Source organism: Rhea americana, unplaced genomic scaffold (genome assembly GCF_003343005.1).
Source record: "Rhea americana isolate MKP2758 unplaced genomic scaffold, rheAme1 scaffold_91, whole genome shotgun sequence".
Classification (NCBI taxonomy): Eukaryota; Metazoa; Chordata; class Aves; order Rheiformes; family Rheidae; genus Rhea; species Rhea americana.
This window is the reverse complement of record NW_028187100.1, coordinates 3194429-3211801: the sequence shown is the minus strand read 5'-3', so window position 1 is coordinate 3211801 and position 17373 is coordinate 3194429. Positions and strand designations below refer to the sequence as shown.

The window sequence follows — 17373 nt, the reverse complement described above, 5'->3', positions numbered from 1 at the left end:
KTGCACAGGGCATAGTCTGTTTCCTAAGGTATATTCCTGATGTTTGTTTTGAAGGATGGGTTGGTTGGTAGAAGGCTGTGCTGGTTGACAGTGGCCAAGGACTGAAGGACACCTTTGCWGAGCCACTTTGAATGTCCTCCTTTGAGCTGTACAACAGCAATTCTCCTAGGATTGGACACCTGAAGATACCACATATAGGAGATGTTGTATTAAGCACAATCAAATGTAACGTGGTAGTGGTAGTTCCACAACTCTTACTTCTCCTTTCTTTTATGCCTCTTAGGGTGTTTCAAAGATGACCGCATTGTGTTCTGGACTTGGATGTTTTCAACGTATTTTATGGAGAAATGGGCCCCCCGGCAAGATGATATGCTTTTTTACGTCCGTCGAAAACTATCCTATGCCAGTGGTGATAGCACAGAGGGGAAAAAGGTGAGTGAGCAATGATGTCTTTTAACCTGGGAAGTTTAAGGTAACATGAGATTTGGTGTCTGGAGTGCATGCCATGTCTAAAGAATTGCAAAGCAATTATGAGGAACCTCCAGCTCTCCCTGCTACAGCAAGTTATGTGAAGTTGACCTACAGGGAAATACTGTGGTTGACATTATAAACACCAACAGCAATGTAAACGAGCTTCACTCTCAAATTCGGGGAGATCGGTGAGGTTGCATGCTTTTTGGAGAGTTAGTTTGGTCAGCCTGCATTTAGGGGAAGGGAGGGGTATCCACACTGCTTTTTATTTTGCACTTATAGTACTTTTTAAATTGCCAATTTAAATCTTTAGAAAAGAAGGAAAAAGAAGGATGGCTGAAGTAATTCTGAAAGGATTCATCCTAAGATGCTAGAGCATCTGGGATCTGTTGGGTACTTGGTAGCAGAATACACGCAGACTCCTGAACTTGAGAACAATGGTGACCAATAATGAAGCAACTGCTGTATTTTCAAGCATACAACCTACATTTAAGACAATATACACTCCTTCAGAAGTATTGTTTCTTAAAATAAGTTATGAGGTAGCCGAATGCTGCTGCACAGGTATTTCTAGTTATAGTTGTCAAGGCTTCTCAGCCTTTAATGACAGATTTCCCCTTTGCTGGGTGAAACTTCCTCTGCTTACCTACAAAAGTAAATAACCTACAGTATGGTTGAATCACAGATATGTACATGTATTCGTTTTGTTTTTAAACCATGTACATCCAGGTTCTCCGGGCAAAAATGCAGCAGCGTTAAGAAACACAGTTGCTGGGGTGKTGTTGTTGTTAGAGAGATCCTGAAATGTTTTCCTGAGTTTTTATTGGAGATGCAGGAAATAGGCTGAAGTATCTTCTTTTTTTCCCCCATTCACCCTCACYCCAGGTTCCATCATGGCAGCTACTAAGGGGAAGACAAGAAGTGAAATACTGCTTTTTCTCTGTTGGGTTAGTGGGTGAATAATCTCTGGTGAAGAATTCAGGGTAGCGTATTTAGAACTTTAGCAATTGCAGAGGAAACATTGATCCTACTCATCTTTTAAGTGACTGCAGCTTCAGTCCTGTTCATACCAAACAACTTGGCTTGGTTTAGCCTAATAAAAACCTGGCTCATTTAACCTCTTCTTCTRCCCTGGGAAGGAAGGTGAATCTCTGAAGAAGCTTGGTCACTTAAACAGACTTATTTACAGACCCCTGACCAATTTCTGATGCTTAAAGTGTTTGAACTTACTCATCATCCCCAAGGAGAGGAATAAATCCTGGCATTTCCTCTCGCAGCTTTATTTAACCCTCATAAAAGGGTCATAAACATTTTTGATTTGTGAGAGTTTTTCAGGAGTAGAAGCTATTTAAAAAGTCAGCATTAGTGAATTTCTTCCTGTAACAAATGYGGGGGCTGTGAACTGTAGCACTTCCAGTATTTTGTAAATCCACCTTGACCATTTGCACTTTACCTAAGCTCTGAGAAATGGATCTTTCCTGTAACTGTTGAAATAACTTCAAGTGCTTTATAAAACTTTGTAATTTTGGAGTTCTTTTGGTGTATATGTGWAGCTCCCCTTCTGTCTGATACTGACTGATTTGTAGCTCCAGGTGCTTTTTGTATCTAATTTCTGAGCCTGTGCTGTGCAGTGAGACACTCAACAACCACCTCAATCTTTGAATTATGGTTCGACAAGTTTTGACTTTAGTTTGTAGTTTTGTCAGTACTTTAATGAAGAATGGGCATCAAAATAGCAAAGTCATACCATTGAAAGGGAAAAAGCTCGATATTGATTTTTAGAAGTTCAAAACAGTCTCAAGTATCCCTGCCAACCATCAAACTCTGTGCTCTTATTTAGTCTTAAAGAGGTAAACTGGGATGATGAGGGAAATGGGGAGAGGTAGCGAGCTTTGGGGAGTCGTGAAGGGTTAGAAGCAGGACTTTTGTGCTCGGGTTTCCATCTTGCATCTCTTCTCCACTACAGCAGTTTTTGAACTGATTTCTCCATAGCCTGTGCAAAGGGCTGACTCTAAAGTGTAGCAGYGGGTCTGTTTGTAGCTCAGGTGTGCAGTAATGTGAGGTCGTTGTAGTTCTGCTGTAAGACCCTATGTGTTTGTTAGTCTGTCTTCTGCATTTGCTGTTGTAGGTTGGGACTGAGAAACATTGGCAAGGAGATGTGTGAGGTGAATTGTTATCCTATGATAGATCTGAGTATTAGTTGGTATTTGAAATAAAATCTGCGGAGCTTTGAGCGCAGTAATCTGCTGTAGGACTGATAACAGCAATGGCACAAACAGATTGGGAAGAGAGAGGCTGTCTGTCTGAATATGGACAATAGTGATGGTTGTTTTCTGGGATGAAGCCCTTGCATGGCATGTAACATTACATGCCATGGTGCAATGGTTCATGTAAACAAGAAATAAGTGGCAGTTTATCAGTGCTCAGATTTTGATGGCTATCTTATATGATTCAATGTCATTGGTACTTACGTTTTTTTTCCTGTGCCTACAAGAGCTGAAGAGACAGCAATAACATTTTAAAATTGCATATATTTTGATTTTAAAATCAAAATATAATAGACTGAAGATGAGCAGAAAAATATCCTGCTCRTCTAGGATCTTGATTAGTTAGTTTCTGTTTAAAGTTGAATGAGAGGGGGTTGGATTGASCTTTAGCAGTGACAACAGCTTGAAACAGGGGTTTCAATTTTGTGTCAGTATCAGTAGATACAACGATGAATTGAAATTTAAGATGGTCTGATTTTGGACAACCTAGTCTCCAGAACTTTCCATCTTTCATCTGTTCAGCTACACCAATGCATGTGTATGTACACATGTAACAGCAGTTAAGCTCTTAAATATGGTCTGTGCCAGGGCAGAAGGACCAGATCTAATTCTGAGTTATGTCCATTACATAGACTCCTGGCTTCCAGAGAAGTGTATTCAGCACTGGTTCTCCTTGGCATTTCACAGTAATGCTCCTACAGRTTTCATTGCCAAGTTTTGAAGAGGCTTGTTCTCTTGGGCTCTTCGAGCAAAATCACAAAACCCRTCTGTTGGGTTAAGTGAAGGCAGGGCTTTGTGGAACATACCTTTTTCCAAGTTAAGAGATTTAGTAGGGTGGGGTTTTTGTTGCTGTTTGGATTTTTAGTTTTTATTTTTAAGGTGGACTCACTCTGCCTTGTGGCTTTTTATGCATCATTATGTCAAGATTAGAAAAATCCTTTCACTGCTACCTCACACACCAGCTAATAACAACCTTCCAAAAAGTAAGCCCTGATKCTCACTTCCAAAGAGTGTTATACATTGCCCAAAGCTGTAAAGAGGTTAAAGTGACTGGACATGGGATTCTGATTTGAAAATGGTAGTAGATAGAGATTTAATATTTTGCCTCTTTCCAATGCAATAGGCACTTATAAAGGATTACGCTTTGTTMCAGTTGCAAGCTTTTGATCTCTTCTGTAGAAAAGAGCTTTACTTTCTCATGGGATTAAAGAAGATACTGGTATGGTGTGGAGGGAGACTGCTAAAGAGGGAAACTGAGATTAAACCTCAAAGAGTAACATACCAGCAGAGATATGCCGCGTTAACCCCATCAGTCTTGCATTGTGCTTTGTCACCTGAAAGTGTGCCGCATTTATAGGGCAAAAGTATAACGAAGATAAACACAAGAAGTGAGAAAGGAAGTATCACTTTCAGTGTGCGTTCTGAGCTTGACGTGTTTTGTTTCACGTCCTGCAAATGTGGAAGAGGAGAGTTTCTGCCAAATGCATGTGAAGTAGTCATTCAGACTGTTAAATCTTCCAGAAGCTTAAGCTACCAGTGTTGTGGCTGCAGCTTCAGAAGCAGAACAGAACATGAGACGTGGTTTATACAGCTATGCACATCTGGACCTGTGGCATAACAAATATCGGCTGTGGTGGGGAACTGGTTAGTTTTGGAAGCCAGATGACTTAAGGCACGTGATTCCTATTGAAACTCATAGCATACACTCAACATAGTTGAATCTCYCTCTGGCTAGCTAGAAGATCCAACAACTTGAACCCAGCGTACAGCAGAATTGTTTGTTTTTTTTTTTTTAATTTTACGTTGTTGTCTCTGTTGTACCGTTCAGACCAGCACTTTTTTACATGCTGTATAGAAGCAGGATGTCTTCAGAAGAGCTTAGTTTGCCRTAACTTGTGGCATTACTATTGTATTCTATTTCATTGTTGTGCATTGGTAGTATATGGGAACGAACAATAATTACTCTACACACAGATCAGTATAGCAGGACAACTGTTCTGTCTCAACGCTTCTGTTTTGCAAAGTTCATGGAGCTGTGTTGCAGTTCCACTGAGTAGGAACAGTGGCCTCAAAAGAAGAGGAGAGCAGAARCTTTTAGCACATGTTGCTCTCATTCTAGAACCTGACTGTGAAAAAAGAACAGGCTATATTTAGTGTTATCAAATCTATTTTCTGGAAGGAACTCAGCATCTTAAGTCGAAAGATCTGGCTTTTACTCTGCAGTTAACCTTTTCATTAATACTTGTGTTTCTCATGCTATTCTACTTACGTTTACTTGGTTCTCTAAACAGATGAACACAGAAAAGCTGCTTTTTGATACCTTCTGCTCTTGTTCCATTTTTCTGAAGACTATCTTAATTTCCTGTGTATGCTGACAGAATTCTTGGCAGAAAGGAAGAGAACAATACCTTGACAGGCTTATTGAGACCATATTTTCCCCATATAGAATTGGATCCAGGTACCTGTGACCTGGGAGTGTGCTTGCAATGCATCTAGCAGGCTAATGAACATTAGTTTTGGAGATGCTTTCATATTCTCTCCTATTGGCAGGGTAAATTCATATCTGAGGCAAAGCAAGTATGCAGCTGAAAAATCTTTCTGGTGCTATGGTCTGTAAACTACCATCTCTGAAAGGGAGTGTGTGTTACAGGGGTATTCTTGGAGAATTCCTTTTCTTGCTTTTAATCATAGGCTTTGAGTATTTGCAGAAATTTCTTAAGAATTCAAACTCTGTGTCAATCAGAAGTGAATTTAATAGAAATTACACCAAAATATGGCAGCCCTGAGTCCAGTGACTAGAAAGCTCTTTCTCCTCTGTAGCAGAAGGAAATTTCAATTGGAAGAGTACAAACCCAAGCCTAATTCCCCAACTGATAAAATTGTAATGAATAATTCAATACCACAAACGCAGCATTTCTGAGTCACCATAGGCTTGAAGGTCAGAAGAGCACCACTAAGCTGAGCTTCACACACTGAAGAAGGTAGCAGTCTCTGCTTAGAGCTTCCCARAAGCCTCATCAGGCTGCTGCTTCAGCAGTGCATTTAGTGTGTTTGGTCTGTGGGTTATCCAGGCAGTGTCAGCTTGCTTCCTGGAGATAACAAAATGTCTGTTTTCAGTGTTGAACCCTGCAATTGAATCGAAGCTCTAGACTGTTGTGATCAAGTCTCTGATGTTTCTTATTATTATATTTACACATCCAACAGAGGGGATTTACAAAAAAAGTAAAGATTTAACATTCTAATCTTATTTCTACCATGTAATTGCTGCTTTAGTTAATGATGTAACCTGCCTTCCCCTGTTTTATTGGTTGTGCTGTGCGGTAAGCCTGCTGCTTGCTGCTTCAGGCACTCGGGCTCCTCTGTGAAGGAATTCAGAAAACTGGGAAACTAATGCAGTAATGAAACAACAGTGAACAACGTATTGTGCCTGTTATTCTGTGGTCTGAGACCATATGTTAATAACACTTAAATAGCCACACGTGGATCTACCCTTTCAGAATATGAATATTGCTTCAGCAGATTTACAGAGGTTGAAACATCTATGTAGCATCTTGTTCAGAGARTGGAAGTTGATGCAATTCAGAATACAAGTGTCAACAGCTAAGATTACTTTTTCAGTGTGTCAAGCACAGCAATTTTGTTGCCTCAAAGCAACAACCTTAAGGYAGTGAAGAGTCTTGAAAATTAGTGTGTATGCCCTCAAATGAGGGGAGCAAACAGCTTTTTGTGTGTGTGTTTTTTTTGTTGTTGCTGTTTTTGCTGTAGAGTGGTGAGGTGGAGAGGTTACAGGAGAGTGTTTTCTGGCTTTGAAGAGGGAAGGAGGCTGATGTATCCAGGCTAATCTATCACATCAGTTGACAGCCAGAAACATTTTACTCTTGTCGCGTTAGAGATAAATGGGGTCTGATGTTAAAGTTTTCAGTTCAGAATTGATAATAGAACAAAGTCTGGGGTCTTGMGCAGAAATACTGGAAATCTCATTGTTTAGATTATTTAAAAGGAGGTAGAACACAGCACAGAAAAGCTTACAGGGATTAAGATAAGTGATCTACTGCATTTTCCTACTCTCCTTTTCATTTATCAAGTGTCTAACAGCACTTCRCTACAGTCGAAGCACCTGTATGGCATGGTTATGTGCAGAGCCCTGCATTGGTGCTGCTCACAGGTCTCTGAAGCTTTCTCCCTGCAAATCTCTTGACTAGCACAAGGAAAAATTCCTAAGCCATCTATTTCATAGTGATAGTATCCTCTTAAGGATTTAAATCCTGTTTAATTGTTAGGAGGGAAAAAAAATATTCTTGTTGTCTTACTCTCTTTAAAATCCCAAATTAACTTTCAGGTCTTTTCCTGATGCAAGCTAAACTTAGGTGACTGAGAGCTGTGCTGAACTTTATCAGATATGTTGAAATCACTGCCTGTTTTAATCTCCTTAACTGATACCARTCCTCAGGAATAAAAGATTACAGTGCTGTTAATCATACAAGTGATTCTCTTGTAAATGTCTTTCCCAAACATACCTGTCCAGTTTCATGATCRCTTGTGGAGCTTTTAAGTGACAACAGAATGTAAAATTAAATTTTTACAGTGCAGTTGTCTTCTGCCCTGTGGATTTTTCTATCAAATGGAAAGGTTTTATTCGATCAGATGGGGCTTTTTAGCTTTCCCAAGCACTCACCACTTTATTTGTAATTACCACTTTATAAAAAATATATRTAAAGACCAGTAAACCTTAGGGGGTCTGTGGCTTTTAGTGAAATGGGGTTATAAGCCTAGCAAATTTCTTTGGTCCAAAAGAAAAGGCCCTATGTAGAGAATCTTCATAGTTACGTGTGTAATTGTTGCCATATGTAATTGTAATATGTAATCCTTGCAATATGGTCRTAGTTATAGTGGTTTGCCATGTTTTTAAATGTTTTAATCTAAACCACTGCAGATACACCGATACGAATTTACCTTGAAGAATGTAAGTAGAAGTTGTAAATAGTTGGCAAATTTTGAGGTGAGATCGCAGATCCTCTGAAGTTCTGGAGGATTTTGCTACTGATTTCAGTGGGCAGGGATCTCACTCCTATGAAATATAAAAGCTGAAACTCACTGTTCAGTGAGTTGCGGAATAATAAAGCCAGGTCTTCTCTGTAGATATACCTCATCTCTTGTATTAAAAAAAAAAATCAAAAATCCTTCTCCACTAATCTTGCTTCTCTTCTCTGCCCTGACACCATTCCTGCGGTATTCCAAGGTCCTTTCCAGTCTCCAAAGTACAGCTGATTTCCCTTCTCTGTCCCCAGTATCCCTGCTGCAATAGTCCATTTCTTACCTTGCAACTTCCTTTTCTGCTTGTTTTGGTTGCTGCTTGGGCAAAAGATAGCAGGTGTCATGATTGGGTAGCAGTAAATGTCTGCAGAGAAGTTAGGAAAAGACCGAGTTTCCCCGGCCTTTCTTCATCTGTAGTAATGAGTTGGACATCTCTCCTCTTATCAGCAGTTGTCACAAAAACATGATTTGCGAGACCTGTCAAATTTATCTGAAGGTGGCCAGTATATTTGAAAGAAAGCTGGGCGGGTGTAGGAGGGAACTCACAGTGGGTTGTGGAAGTCCCTTTCCCTTAAACCAARTGTTGGATTTTTTTCCCCTCATTAAACGTATCATTACATCAGTAACCCTACTCCTTTTCTAAGATCAGATCTATCCAGCAATCTCACATTCACCTGAGGTGACTGCTATTATATTGAAGTCCTAAATACATACATGAGAGGTGAGAAAGAGGACAGGAGTGGAGAAGACATTTGACAACAAATTTGACTGCTTATTTGAACAAGAACAGCATCTTCAAGACAGGAATATAGGGACTATTACTGTAACACAGCCTGAATGATTCTGACCTGAATTGTTTTCCGGATCCAGATTGATTTTTGTGGATAAATGGGAAAAAGCAGAGCAAATTGTTTGCTTACTTTTCRATTTCAGAAGCATGCTTGCAGGTAGCCTTCTTAAACACAGAGCTCCTGATTGGTATGAGATGGAGGAGGAACTGTAGCCATTGCAGAAATTGTTTTCATGTGTCATCAACCATCCTGAAACTTGCAAGATGAGAGAGGATAATCCACTGCYGTATGAAGGCTTCGATTCCACCTGCAAACACCCTTGCATGTCCTTGCCTACAAATTCATGTAGTGTTTGCAGTAAATCCACCAGGTTGAATATTCAAGCTAAATGTCAATGTGACATTTACAGAARTAGGACATAAATGCTGCCTATTGGGATGATCTGCTCTGCAAAGTCTCTCACCTGTAGGTCATGAATGAGCAGCAGAAGTGTAATCGCCCAGCATTTCTCTCGTCAACAAGTGGAAGAGGGAGTCCAAAACTATGAACAGATTCTCCTGAGTAATAAATYATAGAAAATATGAGCTACTTCATTTGGGCTTGCAAGTTATGCCATTTGGACCTCTGAAGGAACMTCCACAAGGTGCTGGTGACTGAAATATCTTTTTGCTGTTGCAATTTATCTGAAGACTCTGGAAAATAAAATCATTTTTTTAAGATACTTTATGGCTATTTCTGTTGATATAGCTTTTGATTGTTCCCAGGTGGTTGAGGGGGGGAATTCTAGGTAATTAATATTTAAACAAATAACAAAATAGGTGTTTTGATTGTAGCTGAACTTCACCTCTTGTGCAAACCAGTTCACAATTGCTTTATTGCAGTGGACTTTCAGCTTTACAGTTAAGGTGGGTGTCTAGTTACCATAGCTACTGGGAATTGTGCTGCCTTTTATGTGGGCTCCAGACTGTGTTCCAGTAGCACCAGGTGCAAATTCTAAATAATTAATAGTATCCAGGAAAAAAGAAGTTGTAATTTTATTTTGGAGGATTTTCTTGTCATTGTCCTCTAAAGCCATTGCCAATAAAAATCACAGTAACCAGTAATTCTGAGATGAAAACTCCGTAAGACGTGTGAATGACTTTTTCCTTTTAGTACATTATTAAATACACTTGTCTCCCTTTAAAATATTTATCYAAGATAATACTTAGGCAAGGCTGAGAGTGTGATCTGTTGTTAATGTCAGTGGCCCCTGTGCAGCTTCTCCATATGGCAGGGCTAGTGCTGCACCCTTCCCATGAAGCTTCTCTGCATACTGCAGAAAATGCCAATCTTCCCTGTTTTTCTTCCCATTTAATAGAGACAGGTCTGTCAATGCTGAGTGGATGAGCAAGCAGATGGATTTTTATGGGTGACTTAGTGAGATCAGTTCATGTTGTCTCATTGAGTGTTTGTTGGACAATGATGCTTGGAAGCCTCAGTTACAGAACACAAAAACACAGCTTTATAGACATGCCTGCATGACTCCTCCCAGTTTGCCAAACGCATATGAAGCCAAAGTCTTGGAGATTGGAGTTGTGACCTCCAGGCCACACTTAGTGATGTCTTGTTTTGCAAAAAAACCCTAATTTCTGCATCAAATAGTCTTGGGGGCTCCTGGAATACTATCTTTACCTTCTGAATTGTTTCGAGTTGGTGGCAAGTTTCAGAAATCTCTTGGAGCTACAGTGAAATGGCATTTCAGTTGCTTTTAACAACTTAATTGCTGCCTACAAAGTATCAGTGATATCTTGGTGACATTAGTCATGGAGACAATGCAGATTGATGCAAGTCCAAAAATGTATTGGTTTTTGAGAATACATTGGAATAGTATATTTCCAGTTACTTGAGAGCTGATGTTTGGGAGTGAGAACTGATGTCTTTGCATAGAAAAATAGATTAGTTTTTTTTTTTTCCTGTAACAGGAGGAGCAGAAGATGGCTGTTTATGCCCAAAAGTTTTTCTTTCTGTCTAACCAATTAGTTCTAGTATGTAGCTATTGTTCTAAAAAATCCTATCTCCTTCTCTCAATGACCTGTCCTGATATAGTAGCACTGTTAGCGCTAAATTAAATATTTCAAGTTGTTTGTAATATATATATTCATAAGATCAAGAAAGAAAAGGTGTTTTAATGTTCTACCCAGCCTGAGAATCCAGTTATGGTTATTTGAGCTTTTTCTTCTCTCACATTGCTTGATAGCTCGATTCTAGCATTTAGCAGCATTTCTTTGTTATACTTGAAATATTTTCCTCTGATTTTCTTTTCTTAYTTTTTTTAAGAGATCTTTCTTTCTTTTCCCTAAGAGAAAGATTTCAGTTGTAGTTGATTATACTGATAAAATGTAATTCTTTTTTTTACAGTCCAAGCTTATAAACAAATGCCTTGTGTTGTGCGCAGCATCATTATGTATTGATTATGTATGAATCCAGTAGCAAAGCAGCTAAGTATCACAACTGCATGAGACAGCTCTTCTGATGAAGGCATGGTGGCTGACGTGTCCTGGGGAGCAATTATTTCCATTTGGAGGGGGTGTGTGTGARAGAGGGCATTGCTTGCAGACTGTGAAACAGCTCATTACTTTCCAAGTGGCTGCTGATTCATGCCACAGTCGATACTGCATGTGAAGCTGCCTAATGGAATCAGGATGCTTAAATGCTTGAGCTGCTAACCTATGCCAAGCTTGTGCTGTTGCACCTACAGAGATGCTGGTGTCCACGCTATGAAATTATTTCAAGTTGTAGGTTTAGCACCTGGGGCATGGAGACATCTCTCTCTCTCTCTCTCTCTCTCTCTCTCTCTCTCTCTCTCACACGCACACACGCACACACGCACACAAAGCACTTGTATGGTGAAATAGGTATCTGTCAAAGTATAAAATGTTAGATATCCAGGAGTGGAGTGGTGTGTCCAGGAAACAGGACACAGAAAATACACTGTCCTGCCGATGAGATCAATTTGCTATGTTACATCTGTGGGGAATGACAGCGTCTGGCACGTACCATTTATTTAAAGGTACCTCATAGATGAAAAGAGATGGATAAAATGGGAAATAACAAGGAGAGCAAAACAAGTGGCTGGAAGATAACACACCAGAAAAGAGTGGAACAAACCAGAGCTGCTGGACAGGGGAGGATAACTGAAGCATAGGAGAAAAAGGCATTAGTTGCTTTAGTGATTGAATTTAGAAAGACAGTTTAGTTCAGATAGGATTTAAGATGTAACATTTTGGAGTTATAGGGAAACATTTGGATAAAYGTGAGAAAAATACTTCTAAAGTTGCAAGCCAGTAGGCTTCAGAATAGCTCGGAGGAGTATGTGATGGGGTCTTCTGAAAATGTGCTCTAGTGAATGCACACCTTACAGAATAATTCTGCACTAGTTTAAGATGGTTGTTGAAATAAACTTGTTCTTGCTAGTTTTCCTTGTTGTCTTTGAACCACAAACCTGGCAAAGTAAAAGCCTAAAAGTCAAATTTCAGTCTCAGTACTCCAGCTACTCTGGAGAGAGTAGCTGTATTTCCTAGCTGAGCTTTTAAGTTACTTTGTGGAAAAAGTCTCGAATGCTCCCCCGCTCCCCCTCTCCCCATCCCATCACCTCTTACGATTTCTTAGCAAATGTCATCTAGGAGACTGAAAAGTAGTGCTATGGCTAGATAGACCTGTATGCTACTATACTTTTTAAAAAAAGAAAGGCAGAATCTGCTTTGTTGGATGGATTCTGAATGCCAACAAAATACCACTCCTTGTAAACAATGTCCTTCTTATCCCATTGTTTCCATACTTCCCAGCTGACAGCCCATAACAGTTTTTGATTATAGATTTCTTTTTTGAGAGTTTTTTTTAAAGACTTGTGAGCTAAGCTGTGCAAACAAGGTGATTTTCAATTCATACAGGTATTATCAAATAGCTCTGATGTATTGGGAACTCTATAGAATTAATGCTCTCCTGAGTAGGGTTATTGAGGAGGAGGTTGGCTTAGGAAGCTAAATTCCCTAAAGTTCATGTTATCATTATGAATTTAAAAAAAAGAAAAAAAAATCCTATGCTGAAAGTTTTGGGGAGCAATTAGGCACACTGGAAAAAATACTGTTTCTCATAAAGATTTAAAACCTGGACTTCAGTCTCATATGCATTTTTCTGGGCTTTATGACAAAAAATTTTCATCTGTCTGTAAGTGCAAAACTAAAGGATACATTATATTGGTTTCCAGTACAGAAAATATCTGTGATTTCTTTTTCTTTTTCTTTTCTTTTTTTTTTTTTTAAACCATCGCTACTTTTTTGGTAAAGATAACAATCTCATAATGTGCACATCTCTGAAAAGGCATATATATTTCTGGGAATAAAATACATCAGTGTTTATCTGCAATAGGTGCTCTGTGTCTTTGCACTTAGGAGGGGTTCTGCAGAGATCGGTGACTGGCATTAAGAAATCACAGCTGCTTCAGCTTTGTGGATGACACAAATTGCTGGTCTGTAAGTTGCAATTAGGGCATGAGTGTCAGAGCAATCTGATCCTGGGGAGTTGGGGATCTGACAGAGCAATCTGATCTTGGGGGAGTCTGAGTTTCTTCCCGTAGTGCAGTACGTCAGTGCCAGGAACGCATGCAGGCTCCAGGGGGGATAGAGAGCTCGCAGAGTGCTCTGGTGTAAGCTTCTGGTGCGGTGGTGTGCAGAAAAAGTGTAATCCCGAGGTGTGTGAACAGGGGAACAGCGAGAGCATGTACAGCAGTGTTGTGCCACTGCCGGAAAGCTATGTCGAGGTCTAGTGTTTCTTTTCTGAAACGACTGTGAAATACCAAGTGCAGAGAAGGCTGCTATGAGAGGCACAAACAGCTCTTAAAGAAATTTTGTTCTTGTCTCAGTTCTTATGAGAGAATATCAACATGACTAATTTATAGTATGTTAATTCCTTCATGTGAAAAAAAAAAAACAACAAAAAACACAACACACACTGAATATTAAAGAACTTCTTGATACAGTAGAAATAGGCATGCAAGAGGCCGAGTCTGGAAAAAGAGAAGCAGATGAATTAAATGAGGAAGTTGCATCCTTTCAGCCAAAGAGGGTGATTAGTCATTGGAACAAGTTCTGAAAACAGGATATTTTCCTGTGCAGTAAAATGTGATTAACTGGGCTTTGTACAAAAGTAACAGGGTAAGATGGCCCTGGTGCATAGGCCAACCCAGTTGATGCAATGCTCCTTTCCGACCTTAAACTCGGTAATCTGTGAAGGCTTTATAAAGGCCACGTAATCATTTTCAGCTTGCTGAAACTGTACAAAGGCAATCTGCTTGACTTGAGCAAGAAAATCCAGCTTGGCTTTTGAATTTTTACTGGGAATAAATAATAAGCACTTATGCAGTTTTTTTATTAATAAGTTTTCAGCCAGGCAGGAAAGCACGTCTAATCTGAAGCCAAATAAGCAAACTAGAGGTGGGATGTGGCAAAGAGAATCTGTAGTAGATCTGAAAAAAGACCCAGTATGTCTCCTGTGTCCCAGACTGAAACAGATTCATTTGTTTGGGAGGGCTCAGCTATCTGAAAAAGGAGCATGTTCTGTCCATACCATGCTTAACTCTGGAAGTCTACGCTTGACAACGTGCATTAGGCTCAGAAAATCACAACACTGTGTCCTGAAAGCATGTGTTTGTTTTTTTTTTGTTTTTGTTTTTGTTTTTGTTTTAAGAAAACATTAAAAAAAAAGTAATTTAGGTTCCCCTTTACAACATGGTTTCTATCTAAATATCTGTAAGGTAGATGTTTCTCTGCAGTCAGGAAGGACTCTCCTCAGCTCTGGCAACGCTGACTTACCTAAACTCACATGATGGTTTCTATTACATTGGGAATCTACGGAGATGTTGATAGCTTTGCTATTCGTTGATGCGCTAATGCTTGGAGGTCAGAACTGTGAATATGTTAGTCTCCCATTTCCCATTTTGTCAGTCCCAAATGCCTTCTTGCAGTGCTGAGTTCACTTAAAATGATTCACTTAATTTAAATGCTGGCACTTACCCCTTCATTTTCGAATTTGATGTTAAATTAAGAAAATCCCATGATGCTAACTGAAAAGTAGCTGTGGTTTCTACAGTGTATACTTGATTTTGTTATTGCAGTTATTTTGCAGCATAAGTAACTTGAGAAAGAAATGAGGCTTTCATCTCCAGGTTTTGATTTTTCTATTTTTGGCTTATATACAATTTGTGTATAACACCAGGAAGATGAGCGTGCAGCTCTCGGGCAGGCACCCTATGGAGGGAGTTACTCTTGCATCCTTGGCCCATCCCACTTGGACTAAGCTTGTTAATCTGTTTGTCTGGTATCAAATATCCGTCTTGGCCCTTCCAGCACCATGGYGGGCAAGGGAGCTGAGACTGATTTGTGAGCCGCAGCACTTGCGGGAACTTGACCCTCCTGGGAAGCTGCTTTTTGCTTAGGCCAGCTCTGATCTAGGGCTTTGCTTTATTGTGATGTGTCTTAGGGATTTTTTTTTCTTTTTTTTCAAAAGCAGTTGTTTAGGAACAAATGAGAGATGGACTTTGCAGAACAAAGCCRTTTGAGATAACGGGTGAGCAACTTACAATATACTCTGTGTAGCRACTTACACTATATTGTGCATAGTGGAAAGCATCAGGAAGTCKGTTTTGTGTCTTTGCTGAGTTGAGTTAGTGGTACTCCTGTAGCTTCTGCCTGCTGATGACTCCTGTGTAACTGGGAAGAGATGGGCTGTCCCCTGGATGGCTTGCCCTGTCAGGCCGAGAGCCATGCTCCATGTGCTTTTTTGCCCGGCCAAAATTAATCTGACTTCCCTAAATACATTTCCTTTTGAATATAGCTGAGAMTTCTGGGCTTATCGCATGGAGTAAACAACCATGGCAGTAATTCCCTGTAACGTATGATGCCCTTACTCATAAGTTATACTGTCCGCAGAATCTTTCTGTAAATTAGTTCGTAGGAAAAAAGTGTCACGRCTGATTAAAGAGAAGTCTTTTTCTGCCGTTGTTTATAATAGAGTGGGAGGGGTGTTATGTGAAAAATCTGGTGCAATAACTTCCTAATTGCTGAAGAGAAATAGTTCATGTGATTTAATTTCCCAAGCACCTTGTAAYACTTGATCAGAAAACATTAGTCACTGAGGTCTGTGACGTGGGATTTGAATTTTATTGCTAAGAAATGATTAAACTCGGCCTAGGTTAAAATAAAGGCTTTGTGGATATGAAGGCAGAATCACCAAAGATATCAGATATTTGCTATGAACATGGTCATTTTAAGCCAGGAATTAGTTAGACCTGGAGTTTTACCCTGGAATTACTCAGTTAGGCRTGCCTTCGGCCAGTCCTCTTGGTATTGCCTTCCTTCAGTGACATGACAGCTTCTGTCTCGCAGGATATTTCTGGAATCCTGTGAACATGATATTTTTATGCATATAGGTACAAAAAGGGCAAATATCACCCTAGTTTATTCGGAGGCGAATTTAAGTTAGAATAYGTCCTTCAACTGCTCACATCTCAGTCCTGTTTTTACAGTAACTTTCACGTTGTGGAATTGTATATTGCCAGTAGAAAAAATCATGGTTAGGAGTTTTAAAAGAAACAAAAACAACAGCAAAAAAGCAAATGTTGATATATGCATCTATAGACATTTTTGAAAGATATTTGTAAGTGGGGAAAAAATAATAATCAAAAAGAGTGCATTCAACTTCTGTGTTATCTGATGATGATGTCAGCTCTGAAATATACTGTTTCATTGTGCTTCATTATATTTCATATAGCTTTATTCTTCCCAAAGGAATTGAAATATATATACAGGTACTATACTCTTTTGATTGCATATTCTGGCTTTTCAATAATCTRTTTTCTGATGAACCCTTCTTTCTCTGCCCTAACCAAAACAAGAGTTCATGAACTGACTCTACAGCTAGGTCATCTGGTCATAATATTAGAGATATTTTAACAAATATTTAGCAAATGTGTTTGYGTTAAATACTGAGTGTGCTACTAATCATCCTCTTTTATGTTACACACAGTTTTGTTAGGTTAAGCCCCCTGCTGCAGCTTGATAAAGCGGCATACCACTGTCTAGCTCTGTGCACTGCATCAAGTCAAGTTTCGTATTTCTTATATCAGTCAGTTCAGCTTATTACTGTTTGTAGGGCTGTTTTGTTTTCTGGGGCTATATATATATTTTTTTCTTGATTTTTTCCCCCTTGCCCCACCCCCTTTTTTTTGTACATTTGAAAATCTCATATTTAGTATTTGGGTCTTATCAGTACTGTTGGAGGGAAATATTGAGAACAGTGGTTACCAAGCTGTGGCATGTGAGGCATTAATTAGTGAACTTTAAGTCTTCAYAAGTCTCCCATTGCACCTGGAATAAGTTCTGTTCCTTGCTCCTGCTTCTAAAACGATGAGCWGGCTGTCTGCACTCTTTCCTTTTATCCCAAAGCTAGCTGCATTTTGCTAGTGAGAAAGGAGATTCTTCACAAGCCTTCTCAGACTCTTGGAGATGAAGRTTCCTCTATTGCCCTAAGATACTTCTGAGTTCTCATTCGTGCCCCACTGTTTTTCTCCAAASAGCTACCAGATGCATGAGCTTAGCATCAATCTGGGGTCATATTTGATTTCGAGGGGTTAGATTGAGAGAGATGAATGTGTGGAGGCCAGCTTTTATTTCATTTTTGTTAAAGTGTACCTGTTAGAAGGATTAAATGGGGCTGCTATCCAGAACTGCGATTCTTCTGCACAGAGCTGTCTTTTCCACCCACCCTCCTTCACA

General features: G+C 39.5%; 1 protein-coding gene across 1 annotated transcript in view; it reads left to right on the top strand.

Annotated features, from left to right (window-relative positions):
- KIAA0930 (KIAA0930 ortholog) overlaps window positions 1-17373 on the top strand; it is an 85983-nt gene that overhangs the window by 48331 nt on the left and 20279 nt on the right. Inside the window, exon 2 of the mRNA XM_085324441.1 lies at window positions 284-432. Coding sequence (XP_085180567.1) covers window positions 284-432 — 149 coding nt within the window. The remainder of the gene's footprint in view (window positions 1-283; window positions 433-17373) is intronic.